The 15,345-nt window shown below is 42.3% G+C and overlaps 1 protein-coding gene across 1 annotated transcript in view; it reads right to left on the bottom strand.

Moving 5' to 3' along the window:
* The window catches only part of BIRC6 (baculoviral IAP repeat containing 6), a 322,923-nt gene that overhangs the window by 21,276 nt on the left and 286,302 nt on the right, over positions 1-15,345 (bottom strand). The window contains 4 exon segments of the mRNA XM_019500584.2: positions 1,734-1,895; positions 2,739-2,956; positions 8,870-8,980; positions 9,739-9,884. Coding sequence (XP_019356129.1) covers positions 1,734-1,895; positions 2,739-2,956; positions 8,870-8,980; positions 9,739-9,884 — 637 coding nt within the window.

The raw sequence follows: 15,345 nt of genomic DNA, 5'->3' as shown, positions 1-15,345 counted from the left end.
AATGGCCATATTTGGAGTTTTGCCCCATAGTCAGATTAATGTGGACTGTGGGTTTTTTTCCCTTCCTCTGTAGCGTTGGGGGGGCGGGGGGGGAGAGGGAGACGGGGGAAGGGGGCACAGCTGGGCACTGCCTTCTACACAGGAGCTCTTGAACATATATTGGCAACATTTTATAGAAGCATGGCATTGGCTGTCATGGTTCCCCTGCTTTACTTGTGGAAGGTTAGGGTGTTAAGTCTATGTCAAGGGTAGGCAAAATGCAAATTTCAACAAACTAAGGTCATTAGTAGGGCAAGTGCTGTGGGACCACGGACCGAAGGCAAAAGGTGTGTGGTTGGTTCCTTAACATGATCCTTGAAGCACAAAGGAAGTCCATTCCCATACAGAGAAAAGATAACAGAAGGGCTGGGAAACCCTCTTGGATAAACAGGGAAATACGGTCCTCTTAAGAAAGAGGCTTATAAACAGTGGAAGCTTGAGGCGGGCCCCAAAGAGGACTCTTCCACGACAACCCACAATTGCAGGGAACAGATAAGACAGGCTAAAGTAGCAACCAACTTAGATTAGCAACAGCAATCAAGGACAACAAGAAGTCCTTCTTTAGGTACTTGGGGAACAGGAGGAAAACAAATGTGAGTGTGGGGCCATTGCTCAACAACTCAGGAGAGCTGGTTACTGGCACCCAGGAGAGAACTGAACTCCTGAATGACTACTTCACCTCGGTCTTTCACTAGACCAAGGGGAAAATCACGACAGGTAGAGTAGAGGATGAGCACGGTAGGAATAGTCACCTTCCTAATATTGCTGTAGAAATGGTGTATGACAAATTAATAAAATTAGATGTATACAAGTTGGCAGGACTGGATGGTCTTCATCCAACAGTGCTGCAGGAGCTGGCTGAAGTCATTGTGGAACCCCTGGAGAAACTCTTCCACAACTCGTGGCACTCTGGAGAAGTCCCTGAGGACTGCAAGAGGGCCAATGTTGTGCCCATCCACAAAAAGGGCAGGAGAGAGGACCCAGGTAACTATAGGCCAATCAGCCTAACTTCCTTCCTAGGGAAAATCCTAGAAAAGTTCATTAAGGAGTCTATCTGCAATAAGCTTGCAGAAGGTAGGATTCTGAATGACAGCCAGCATGGCTTCGTCATGGGCAGGTCTTGCCTTACCAACCTCATCTCCTTCTATGACCAGGTAACTTGCCACCTGGACACAAGAGAGCAAGTTGACATTGTATACCTTGACTTTCTTTGATCTAGAATCCCACAATGCCCTCACGAGAAAATTGGAGGATTAGGGGCTTAACTCTGAGACAGTCAGATGGGTGAGAAACTGGCTGGATACGACTCGGAAAGAGTTATAGTGAACGGATCTGTGTCATCCTGGCAAGAAGTGGGCAGTGGTGTCCTGTAGGGGTCAGTGCTTGGTCCAGTACTTTTCAACATCTTTATTAACTATTTGGATGTGGGGGTGAAGAGCTCACTGGCCAAGTTCACGGACGACAGCTCTGGCCCCTGACTTTTTCCCCAAATTCTGGATGTTGGGATCATCCTGACATGGTCACTAAAAAAAATACTAAGGTTTAGCAAAGAAATTTCTCTTAAGACACGAATGTTCTCTCTGAGTTTTCAAGCTATTTGTGTTTAAAGAGCGTTACACACAGACACACAACACAGACAGATGACTAAGCCACACACTGCCTTCCTACATGAAAACAAAGTCCCTTTACGTTACCTTGCCATCATTGTATAGGTTTGGATTAAACCTCACACTATGGCCTCCGGTTGTTTCCAGGTTCACAAGTGGAGGGGAATTTGGATAGTCTTGCGGAAAATATACATCAAATTCAAAGCAACCGTTTGTATATGGGGTATCTGCTGGGCCAGTTATCAGAACCTGCCACAAAGAGAAATGCATCACATTGCATCTTGGGTGCTTACAGGACTAATTTAATTTTTAATGTGCAATTTATTCAGAAAATACAACTTACATAAAAGCTTCATTTCTTCACTTAATGTGCTCGCTGGGTGTTAGAAATCCTAACCTGGTTATTAACTAAAGGAAGTTGTTAAACTCTTTCTCGTAGTAGCACTGTACATGAAAACAATGAGAGCTAGCTCCATACCCTTTTCTATGTCATTAACAGAACTGGTTTACCAAGTTCTAATCACAGGGCCATTCAAGTACACCTTTTTGGTGGGTTGGAAGGGAAATGGAGTGAGAACGGAAGCCAGTAAAAGATGCAACTTTGAACATAACATGGTTGCACAAATATTTGAAGGCAAAGCTTGGCCTGCAGAACCTATTACTGATGATGAGGAAAGAATTATTTAACCAGGCTTTTAAACCCCTAGACTTTCAGAGCAAGGTCAGTAATTAGACAAGAAATACTTTACTGGTAATTACAACTAAAATGTAAAAATAGCTTCCTGACACCTACTTCCCATTGCAGAAACACTAATAAAAATGAATTTGCTTTTTAGAAAGAATCTAAGAATCTAGCCCTTCTTTATTTACTTTTAACAAAAGTTTACACATACAGAATGCACAGAGACTAGGATCAGCTCTGCCAAGACTTTTTTTCAGTCACCTATGGGAGATTAGCTTAGAAACTATGATTGACATCAACAATGATGGTATATAATCCTGTTTTTCATCTGTATTTAAGGAAATTTCCCTTTATGTTTATCATTCCAGATGCAGATGCAGAATCAGAAGAAGCTTTACTTTGTTTCTTACCTTCATGATGTCAAGTCGCTCCTCATCACAGCGCACAAAAACACTGGAGGAAGATGAAAGCGGCAATGATGTTGAAAGCGTCACAGCTTCCTGGGCAAGACGCCGGGCTCTGGCAGCACTGTTTGCATCGCTTGCATTTTTTACCTGAGACATGTAGTGGTAATTCACTTTAAAGACCAGTTTTCCATCATCATCTTCAGAAACCATTTCAAAGGTATCTATAAGAGTAAAAATAATAGTATTTTTACCATACCAGAAAAGTCAGAAAAATTACTAATACTGCATTTACTCGAATAATAGATGAGACTGATTATAAGATGACCCCCCAAATAATGATTCAATATATGGAAAATTTATAAATTTGATATTTTCCAGGTATAGAATCTAATGATTGGAGGTCTGTCTTGAACATGCCAACCTCCTACTGCTATAGCAGGGAAAATAAATCTGAGGGGTTAGGTAGTCCCTTTTCTCCCTGTTCACCCCCCAACTTCTTCCCCTGCAGCCCCTTTGCTCCTTCTTACTATAAGACCCTGCTCTCCCTGAGCACACTGAAGTGAGAAGCAAATTCGAAAACACTGACCTTGAAATAAACATAGTTGTAAAAATTTGCATATAGTACCCATAAACTTAGCTCATCCAGAATTGATACAGTTTCCCTTTTTTGAAAGTGCTGCTAGTTTTGGTACAGGTACTCCATAAACACACTTCTAAGCAATACTTTTGGATCTGCTTAGAAAGAACACAAACTATGCGTGATATGAGTCCGAAGGCAAAAGGCTCATGATTTATCATATAGTTCACTGGGTGAGGCCCCAGCAGTCAACAGCATTTCAAGCCATGCTGACCTCACAGCTCAGCACTGCTCAGTATGTGTGTGTACTCCAAATACTCCCCATAAAAGATCCATGTGCTAATTAGCCCTCTAATCATGACTGAAACCAGGTGTTTTTGTCATGAGTCCTGGGATCCTCCAAAAATGTATATGTAGATGAGGCATAGGGCTTCACTTCATTCAGGGTGGGGCCACACTAATCATGTGTAACACGCCGAGAGAGGAGCTGATAGAGGGATTCTGGGTAAACTATTTGGGGCCCCGTTTGGTGATGTCTGCAAGACATTTAAGGCTGGTGAAGAAACATAAATGACTGGAAATGGAAAAGAAAGGCACGGCTCAGCTGTGGGCATGAAGAGGGAGTCAAAATGTATGCAATTAATGGCTCACCATAATGTGAAAGAGTCAGTACTGAGGGGAACTATGCTCAATTACCATATGTCTTATTCAGATGGGTTGTACTAACCTATCCTTGTGGTAGGTTGTAGGCCTGTGCGAAGCTGCTAGTATTCACTTCAGATTTGGATTTTGCTGATTCAGGGGGACAGTGATTCGATTCAGTGATTCGAATCACTGTCCTGAATCAATTTGGCTGAATCTCTAAATCAGCAAGGCCCCATCCCCCACCCACTCTCCCTGCCTGGCAATGACTGCCCTGCCTGCCCCAGCTCCCGGCACTTTGAAAAAAAAACCAAAACCCCCCCCCAAACCCCCCCCTGTTCACTGGGTGCTGCTGGGTGAGGCAGCAGCCCCAATCTTCACTGCCCCCCCATTGCATGGGGGACTCTACATGAGCCCCCCCCCCCCCAGTCCCTCCTTGCTCCCCAAGCACCGCCAAGGATGCCCTGCCTGGGCCAGCTCTGGCCCTTTAAGAAAAAAACAAACAAACAAAAAACCAAAAAACCAAGAAAAACCCCGCATTCACCTGGCCCCTGCTGTCCTGTACCATGTGGGGGGGGGGCTCTGCATGAGCCCCCCGAAGCCCCAAGCCCACTGTAGGAGCAGTGAGTCCTGAGGCTTTTCTCCATTTTTTTTTTTTTTTTTTTTTTTAAAGGGCCGGAGCTGGCCCAGGCGGGGCACCTGTGGTGCGGCTGGGGGGCTCAGCGGAGATCGGCTGGAAGGGCTTATGTTGGTAGCTTTTCACTTTTTGGAAACCAAGTATTAAATTTCACATAATGACAAGTGATTACAAAGTTTGGCCTCCATTATAAGCTTGTGCGATCGCTTGCCAGCACTGTAACCATCACACAATTACGCACCACTGGGAGTTTGGAGAGCTCAGCAGGGATCGCCCCCCTGCCTGGCAGCACCAGGGCTTTTCTTTAAAGGGCTGGGAGCTGGGGTGGGTGGGGGAGCTGGCAGAGGTCCCCCCCATGGTCCCCTCCTCCGCCCCTAGTACTTACCAGCTCAGAGTCGGCTGCAGCTCCCTGCTGCAGCCACTGGGGACTGCCCAAATCATCAAAGCTCTCCGAATCTTTCCCAAAGATTCGGGGAGCTTTGAATCAATTCAGACCTTTTAATTGTTCCCGATTCGATTCGGATTTGGAGATTTAGCCACTGAATTGGGCTGAATTGAAATCGCCACCTGAAGCTTTGCACCACCCATCAGCACATTTGCCCAAAATAGGTCATGTGTTTTACATAGCTAGTGCTAGCTGCATTTACCTTCAAAAGCTGGCTTCCATTATTGAGCATATGCTGTTTTTAGCAGCAATTCAAAGATAGGCAATGTATTTAATGCAGTTTCCTTCTATGTGAATGTAAGCAGAGGGGCTTCTCTCTCATGTTGACTGTGGGGGGTGGACTTCTTTTATAATTGAGTAAATACAGTAGATTAACTTGGCACAGACCACCAAAATCTTAATATGAATTACATTTTTCTCTAATGTATCCAAACGTATGTGTATATTTCTATAGATACACAGATATGAATATATTCATTTTCCTGCTCTCCTTTTTTAAGCAGTTTCCTGCATCAGAATGATCACGGAAAATGAAACACTAACAGCAGTGGAACTAAGATTAGTTCAGCATAAGATTTATCAACTTTCATACACACAGCTCTACCAATGTACTTAATTTCTGATGTTCAAGCACAGTGTATTATTTAAAAATCCTTTTTAGTTGTAGCTCAACCTGTAGCAAACTCCCAATGGTGCGTAATTGTGTGGTGGTTACAGTGCTGGCAAATGATCGCACAAGATTATAATGAAGGCCAAACTCTTTAATTACTTGTCATTAAGTGAAATTTGATTCTTGGTTTCCAAAAAGTGAAAAGCTACCAGCTTAAGCCCTCCCAGCCAAGTTCAATCTACTGTGTCTTTGTATTGGTAGCAAGCTGAAAATAAAAGTTGACACAAAGATGCTGTTGCAAAAATGATGCCACTAATTCTATCTGCAACATAAAAACAGCCATCAAAGAAATAATTAATTTGTCAAGCCAACTTCGAAGTCAGTCTGGCTTCTTTTCTTGAATGAATCAAACTTCCATGCTATTGTGGTGAATTGCATAATTAAGGTAATGAAAATTCAGACTATAAAATTGGATTCTAACTCTCCCATGTTAACTGTTTTGAAAACAAATACTTTTCTGGTTGCAATTTCATGTTCACTGTTTAGTTTAGGCAAAATAAATTATTTGTGAAATCTTGTGGCTAATCTGAAACTAATTTTTTTTTTTTTTTGACTAAAGGGACCTAGAAAAATATGATCATTTTCAGTTTTGGAAAGGTTTGTTGCCCCCCCCCACTTTAACATTGACTGATGCATCTATCTACCATTTTTCTTATGAATGGGTGAAAATCTTTGCGCTTTTATGCTAAGGGTTGAATCTCTGGGTTCTTCAGAGAGGTTTCTGTTCTTAAAAACTCCAAGAGAAATCTTGTGGACACTGGATTTGCAATTTACAAGAATGAATCTCTGGAAGACTTCCCATATTATATTATGGACCACAATATTTCAGTCTATACTATGCAACCTAGAAAATCTTGTCATTTTGTTTAAAAAAATATGTTATAGGACAGTTTGTAACTTTATTAGAATAACATATTTCAAGGATCCCATCATACAAACATCTAATCACATGAAACATCCTTATGTATAGGGACCTACTGAAATCAAGGAGCAAGGCAGCTGATTTTATGAACAGATCACAGGGCCAGCCACCAATTTAGCTGGCTTATCACAGGGTCATGTGACAGACAGCCCCTGCAGCCAATCAGCAGTGAGGGACATGGGGGCAGGGGGGAGTTGGCTGCCATCTTGATAGTACCCTCCACTCACTAGCAGGCTGCTAGGCTGGACTGCTGGCTTCCACAGGAGAGTCAGCATTTTATTTTTAGTTGGTTTTTTTTTGGTGGATTTTGTGGACATTGCCTGATTTTGTGGACAAAGCCCAATTTCACATTTTCCAGGAAATGTATGAAATCATGAAATGAGTAGGTTCCAACTTATATGCATGAGTAATATGATGTCAACTGGACTACAGACAGATTACTCAGATAAGCATGTATGGGCATGTTTGACACTAACCAATATATCAAAATGATCTTGGAAAAAAAAAATGCCAATACTTCAAGCAAATTAAAAAAAAAATCTGCTTGTGACCCAACAAAGGTATCTGCCTGTGACAGGAGAGCCTTCTCAGGGCCAGGTCACATATTGGCCTGCTCACCTGTCTAGGGGCAGTCTGCCCTGTCTTGCCTGCCATGACTTGCTGTTATGATATCAGCTGTAATGATGCGAGAGGCTGCCTATTAAGTACCCGATGCCAAGGGCATTACACACAGCTCCATATCATCCCTACACCGTGTCCCATGCCTCACAGATGGCATCCAGATTATCACACCTCTGGCTTAAAGCTGGGCCAAACTTGGTCCTATGTTGGGGCTCTTCCACTATGCCCTTCGCTGGACCACATGCATACCACCCCCCTCTTACTGGGGCTTCTTTCACTTTGCCCTCTCACTGGGCCTTTTTTATAACATCCCTCACTGGGACACTCTCTACCTGTCCTGCTCCCTGAGCAGCCCCTCTTGGGACATGAGGCTTACCTACTCTCACGCTGGCAGGTTTCCATTCAGCCCTTTGGGTCGCTCAAGCTTCCTTACTCTATGTGGCTGCAGCCTTATGCCTCACACTGGACTGAGCCTGTCCCATGGCAGGCAACTTAACATATTCACATACTTATGGGGGTTGGCCTGTGTGCTGCCCTTCAGGCTACCTCTACAGCCCTGCTCCACACACCCCCTGGTGCAGCCCTATAGATTGGCTTTGCAACCCGACTCTACACCCACTTACACAGTCCTTCAGGCCAGAACAGCACACACTACTCTATGAGGGCCACCACATACTTCTGCCCCCTCACTGGGGCTGCTCTATCCATGCGCCCCTCTTACTGGGGCTTCTGGGGTCTTTCACCCCATGGAACTCAGGTGTCCAAAGACATTCCTGGCCCCTATGCCTGTCCCTACATCAAGGTATTCCACCAGGATGTGGAGGCTGGGGTTATAAGGCACCCCCCTACCCACCTTTCAATTGGGAGGCAAGTGGCTTGGCATTTCTGGGGAACTACCCTGCCACGTGTAGTCCCACCAGACCATACTTCCCTGGGAGGGTGCAGTTTTCTGAGGGCTCTGATGACTGGTGGGGTTCCCAGCCACAGAAGCAAAGATTGCCAGTGTAGGAGGAGACTGGGATCCTGATTCTAGGCTCCCACTGCACTGGCAATACGGTGTGATGTGATCTGATGCTCCATCCCACAATCAAGCATCCTGTCATGCATGTGTGGTGGCATGGCAGGAAGCATGACTGTTATGATCATGCAGCAGAACCTATTGTGACTTTTTAAAAGTGTCTTTCAGCAGCCTCACAACAACTGCTAGGTATGACATTGGAGCAGCCTGACTGTTGTATTTCTGGATTTGCAGCAAGCAAGTAGGAGTAGGTGGGTGGGGCCTGCTTTGGAACTTCCTGGACAACATTGCCACCATGATGTTGACATATCCTCTAAGAACTAAATGAAAAATCCTCCTGCACACACAGGTGTTTTGGTGATTAGTGCATCAGTACCAAACTTAAATTTAAGAACAGCTGAGTGAAGAAAACTTGGACTTGAACCTGAAAACATAGACATGCAGAGTTTGTTGTTGCTTTGGGGGGGGAAGTATTTGAGTGATTGCTCATCCAATTGAAGCTATTCACAAGCACACATACTTGCAGGATTGACGCCGTAGTATGATTTTTTAAGTTTTAGATTTTTACATACATTATACAATATGAACATTTCTTAACTTACCAAACTGGAGTTTTTTCATGACTGCCACATACTTTTCTTCAAGGGACCTTAAAACAGACAGAGGTTTGGGCTTCACAGCAGCCTTTTTTGAGTATTCAGCCATTTTCTTTTCTGTCACATAAAAAGTTTAAGGAAAAAAGAATCTCTTACTATGTATTTTTTTTAAAAAAAGAAAGATTAATATCTAATGTTTCCTAATTTGCTGATGCCCGTTTAAAAAGAACAATGAACCCTTCAATATTACCTACATGTGATGGCAATGCACTGTTCACTTAAATTCCGACTTAGGTTTGCTTTACAAATAATGCAACTCTCAAGGTCAAACAGCCTTGTCTTCTGGAAGAGAAAATTTTCTTAACTGTCTATATAATTATACTGTTCTCTATTACAAAGCAGATCACAAACATTTTGAAGTCTTCCTTACTGGAAAGACCATTTTCTTTATAAAAAGAAAAATTTATTTTAATTTACCACTTAGAGCTTGCTTTCAATTCAGGCTATCAATAGTTAAATATTTTATTCAAGCTATTTAATTGCATCAGCAGAGCTATTACTTACAAGCTTCACTTATGCTAATTTTCCTTTTGATGTTAGACAAAGTGTTCCATAATTTCGATTAAAACTGTGAGATACAGCAAGTGACTAAACTAAACATTTTTCAAATTCTTGCTAAGTTCTTTTAAAAAAAAAGGAGTGCCCAAACTTTCTGAGGAACTGCTAGGTGCCCAGGCCTTTCGGAAATAAAACTGAGATTACACTGGACGTGGGAGGCTTTTAGTACTTTTGAAATCCTGACTTTTGAACTTTATTTAAATAAAAACCCTAAAGAGCCTATGTATAACAGTCATCAAATGCTTATCTTATTTTACCTTGGTTTGCTTGGCGTAAACTGGTGGTAGCGGCATAAACTATTTCAGCAGTCTTTTGTATGTCTGGAACCAAAAGTGTCAGTCCCTCTGGTTCTTGATCAGAAGCATCTGGTTTTACTCCTGCTTTAGCTTTGTCTTTTTTAGATCTGTTTGTTGCAAAGAAAGAGGGTGAAGGAACAAACATTATATGACTACATATTCTGAAAACTAATTACTGAAAATGGGGAAAAAACATTAATATGAGAACAATGTCTTCTGAAATCTAGAGTCTGTGTGCATCGGCTAATCACTGGTGACAAATGATACATATGACATGTGACCATACTCAACATACAGCTTAGACTGGACCTACAAAAATGTGCACCTAGGGTAGGTTATGTTCAGAAATTTGAAGACAGACAAATAAATATCAAGACCACCAAAATAAAGAGATTCTTGCTGCATTTTCAAACATTCCTAGAAAATAGAAGAACAATGGAAAGGTTCAAATATTTCCCACAAAGAACTTTTAAGCAGTGGCAGGTCCTAGAGTCAGTGAATCTCAATCAGGGTGCCAGGTGTTGAGGAGATAAGCAAGGTATTAGAAGCTGAGAAGAATCTAAGCAGATAAACATGTCTCTGCCTGGAGGATCCTCCATCCCACTGCTAGGCCCTTCTGCAAGGAAGTAAACACTATAATACATAAATTAGTTTCTGGAACTGGGTTCACAAATGTTAGGGAGGGGTGCTGCGAATCCAATGAAGGGTGCCATGAGTGCAAAAAGGTTCAGAACCACCATCCTAAGTATAGAATATAGCACTCTTTTCCCTAATATACATTAAAAACACCAAACTTGATAAAAAAACCCCAACAAAATGGATACAAAAGCCATAGCACCTTTACAGTATGCCTAGGCTCTGGCAGTCTTGATATTAAAAGAACAGAAACAAAGCTTGTGACTCATCATAGCTTCCCGTGGCTGCAAGGCCAACACCTTTACTTTTGATTAAAAAGAATCCTCATCTTAAAAAAAAACAAACAAAAAAAAATCAGGGTTCCAATATTGATATTCATATGTATGATGTTCAGCCTAATGTGAAATAAAATACAGCCAATTTAAATTATGTCCAACTGAAGAGTTTTATAATAACAAAATATGCATTTTATAATAATGAAATATGCAGTTTAGTTGCATCTTTTAACATGCCCTCATCTCATCATCATCGTATAAACATTCTAGGTTTTAGTGTTGCTCCTTTTACTCTCAAAACAATTTTCACTGGGCTTCAGTAGGCTTTTTGCTTCCCTGTAAATCTTTGTTTAATAGCAGTAGCTATTTGCTTTAAGATTCCAACAAGACAAATAGGCAAATAAGCACTGGCTTTTTATTTTCTATCCTCATAGGTACCAGCATAACAAAAAGTTGTTTATGCAAGTAGAAATTAGCAATTTAATGCTTTGATGCTCTAAGCATACTTTTTTTTTCTGGGCAGTCAGTGAATGCTTCAGACTTTCTGCAGATTTTGGAACATGATGAAATCATGTGTAAATAATGATTCTCTAAACATTCAACGCAGAAGTAATTAAGGTCATGCTGAAAGGTCTTTGAACCTAATCAAACAAAACCATCCCCAGTGTACAGTTAGTAACAAAGTTCAGTTCATTTACTGCAGTAACATTTATTTTCTTGTACCAGCTTTAGTCCAAAAGGATTCTGACCCATTGTTTGCTCTGAGAAATGCTGGCATTTCAAGTGTATTAGGATGGTAGAAGACAGGATCTAGGTGCATTAAAGCTGGAGAAGGATATCTGAACCGGCAGTTGATTTTAATTGCTCTTGTGTGCCACAGTTTCTCGCCTATAGAAACACAGGCCAATTTTTTTTAAAGACCCTTTAATTTAGTTTCTAAATCTTCTTGTGTTGGATGCATAAAAGGAATAACTGAAGAGCCCACACACCAACTATATTAGGTTTCTCCCCTTTCTTCACTTAAGTGATAGGTCTAATTAACATCATGTGAGCTAGAGAGAGACGGGACACAATATCCTAAGAAAAACTGTTCTCTTTTAAATATTTTAACTAAGCTTTTATCAACAAATAATTAAATGGCAGCTAAAGTATAAAACTACTGCAAGCATTAAGATTTTACTATTTATGCTTATTTTAAAAATTTGAGATAAGTTTTTTTTCCAACTTGCATTGCAGAGGCACATCTTTGACTGCGTCACAGGACTGTTAACAAAATTTTCCTCCATCTCTGAGTAACCTCAATGTTTAAAAACTTCTTAATTTGAGAAAATTGGTTTCTGAAACCTTAGCTTTTTCAAGGTAAAGGTATTTTTCTAGATTCAGTGAGGATCAGATTTTTCTAGATTCAGATTAAGCACAACATTTTCAGTTCCTTAATTTCTACAAGTTCCTCAATTTTTATTTTTCTGGGTAGAAAAACGTCCTTTTTTTTTTAAACACATGAAGTCTAATAGTTTCCTGAATAATTTCTAAAGATACATTAGACACTTTAGTAGATGAGCATTATGAGGATTAATATAATATGGATACAAGATAAAAGTGATATTAAGGAAGCAATCTTTTTTTTCTGTTTCCAGTTATGTGCCTTGCATCAGGGTTATAAATACCCTTATCACAACATTGATCACGTGCGCCTAACTCCAATGGTTACCCTAAAAGCTAAGTACAGACATTTGGGGGCATTAGGGGAGGTTAAGTTGATTCAAAATGGCTGCCCAATATCAGGTAAGTCAGGATAGGAGTCTAGCAGGGGGACTGAGGGTCCTCCAGGGGATGGGGAGAGGCATGAGGGGTATGGGGCAGGCACAATGCGTGGGTGGGCCTGGCATGACCTGTGAAGGGTGGAGGAGCAAGTGTGATCTGCAAGTGTGGGGAGGGGGGACAGGCACTACCCGTGGGGGAGTTGGGGGGGCAGGGGTGACCCACAGGTGGGGTGGGGTGAGATTTCCCCTCCCAGCAAACCTACACCCCCATCCCTCCCCTACTAGGACTTACTTGCTCGGCTCCAGCAGCAGCAAAAGCTGATATAAGTGGCTGCACCCTGAGCGACTTGCGGGATGGGGGTTGAGAGGGCTGGTTGGTTGGAGGGGTCAGGGGGATTAAAGGGCTGGGAGGAGGGGAGTGCAAAAACTAGCCTATGCAAGGTGGGGGGGGGGCATAAAGAGAGGCAGCATCTGGGTTTTCCCACCCCTAGGGCAGTGCAGGGGAAGTGTACAGAAGTTCCATCTGCTGGTCTGCTGTAAATCAAATAAGTTGATACTATGTAGATTCAAGTTTATCTTAAACTGGGGTCTGCAGTTTTTAGATTGGTTCGTATGCATGGAACTTCTATACAATTACAGGTGCAGCCTGATTGCCAGTCACTGAGACTGAGTCTGTAAGTGTAAGGTTGGCACTGGGAAGAGCTACATTTAAATTGGGCAGGCATTTTTTAACCCAATTTAACCTATCCAAATGTCTGTACTTAGTCTAAATCTTCCTTTTTTGAGGAAACCCCCCCCTTCAAATATTTTATAATAGTATAAACAAATCAATGATCAATTAATAACATGTAAATGCAGCTGTCCCCTTTGTACGGGAAAATGAGCTGAATCCCCCAAACACTTAAAAGACCACCACTGGGGATTGCGCACCATTTGAGGGATTCAAATATCCACTCTGACACGCATGCAAGATAAGACTGGTGTGGTTCTAGTGAGGCTTTTCAATGCCTGCATCAGAAACATCTAGAGAGACACAATGTGAAATCCTGTTGGCAGAATTTTTATACAAGGGAATGGAAGGATGAAGATCTGGAGATCTGGGCTACCAGCAGTCTTTTGATACTTACAGACATGAATGCGAGGGTCTGGGTGTTCTTTATTCTGTGCAATGAGGGGTAACCTTTGGCCACAGATGAGCAGAGGCGTAATTGGACAGCACTGTGCTCCTCCCCTCCACTCTGCACCTTCCCTGCTCCATCTCCATCAGTAGGGTCAGCAGACAGCTTTTCAGTAGCAGTGAACCTCCAGCTGCTACTTTTGTACATGTACCACTGGACCCAGAGCATGGGAGGTATGGAGTGTGGGGGCCATGGGCTGGGAGATGAAGGATGAAGCACTCCAGCTCTGTTCAGGTGCTTCCCCCCACCCCTCTTTAGGGCAGCACCCAGGGCTCATGTCTCTCTTGCCTGCCCATTATTATGCTACATAGATGTGTCTATATTTACTAAGAAGTAAACTCTTTTTGTGGAAGGGATTTAGAACTATTTTTGCTCATTCCAAACACAACTAGGTGTCTTGAGTAGTAGCTGCTGCTTTGGTCAACGATCTAAACCACAACGTCACACACAAAAGGATACTGCTGAGTGCCGTGAAACACAAAACTAGCTATAATCATCACTTCCATCTTGGCAAACCAGATGTGGTGCCTGGCAGCTTAACTGCCTGCTAAATGAAAGCTTTACTTCATTTTTCATTATGCACAAAGATGTTGACAATGTGGGCAAAGACAAGATGGATAAGGATGGGGCCTGAAGAAGGAAATTACTACAACAGAGGTTGTTACAAACCTCAAGGAGTTTAATGCACTTAAGTCAGGAGACTCAGTAACAGGATAAAGCTCATCATGCATTTACAACAGAAATACTGTGCTACTCTAACTAATGTGATAACTAATTGTCTAGAAAATGAAAATGGACTTCAGTAAGACATTTAATAAACTGTCACATGGGAAATTGGGTAAACTGGAAAAGACTGGCATAAGATAAGGAAGTGCAAGGTTCGTAAGGAGATGTATTGTACAAAGGGAAAAGGTCAGGCTGGAGGAAGGGAGCTGAAATCTGTTGATGACACAGGGTTGAAACGCAATGATAATAAAGAGCAAGATTAGAATACCATACACAAAGGATTGGGGTAACTTTGAAAGATGAAGTAAAATAAATTAGATGAAACTGAACAGTATATAAAGCATAGACATGGATCTGGGGACTACTAACAAGACATTCTACTGAAAAAACGGGAGCAGTTTGAAACAACTGAGAAGGAGGATAGCAGCATATGACTCAATGACTAACAGAAGGGCTGTCCAACCTCTGAGTGGCCAAAGGCCACATGTCATGTGGGCCTCCCAGCAACCCTACCCCTAGATGCAGGGGTAGGAGCCTGAGGATTCTGGCAGCAGAAGCAGGAGCAATGCAAAAAGTGGTGCCCAGGCAGAACCACATAGACTGTGGGCCAACTGCTTACATGTGGCTCATGGGCTGCTGGTTGGACAGCCCCAACTAAGAGTACTGTATTTTTGTGCACACAGCATACACTATTTCTTCCCCAAAAATTAACTGCTGGAAACTGGGGTACGTGTTTTAAGTAAGGACATATGGTAACAGGAGCCTCTGCCAGGGGAAAGAAAAAGTAATGCTGAGTATATGATATAGGAAGCAGCACAGTGAGCACATGGGTCTTCCTAGTTGCTGGCTGTGCACATGTTCTCTTTCCCCTGACACAGGCTCAGGGTGCAGAAGCTGCTACTGACACCTCTTGCTAAAATAGCAAAGTGGACCCTAAACTACCTCAACAGGTGCTGCTGGCTGGGATCAGGCCCTCAACTGACTTGGCAG

The sequence above is a fragment of the Alligator mississippiensis genome, chromosome 1 (genome assembly GCF_030867095.1).
Source record: "Alligator mississippiensis isolate rAllMis1 chromosome 1, rAllMis1, whole genome shotgun sequence".
NCBI classification, from domain to species: Eukaryota; Metazoa; Chordata; order Crocodylia; family Alligatoridae; genus Alligator; species Alligator mississippiensis.
Note: the sequence above shows the minus strand (reverse complement) of the source record. Positions and strands in the feature narration are given on the sequence as shown.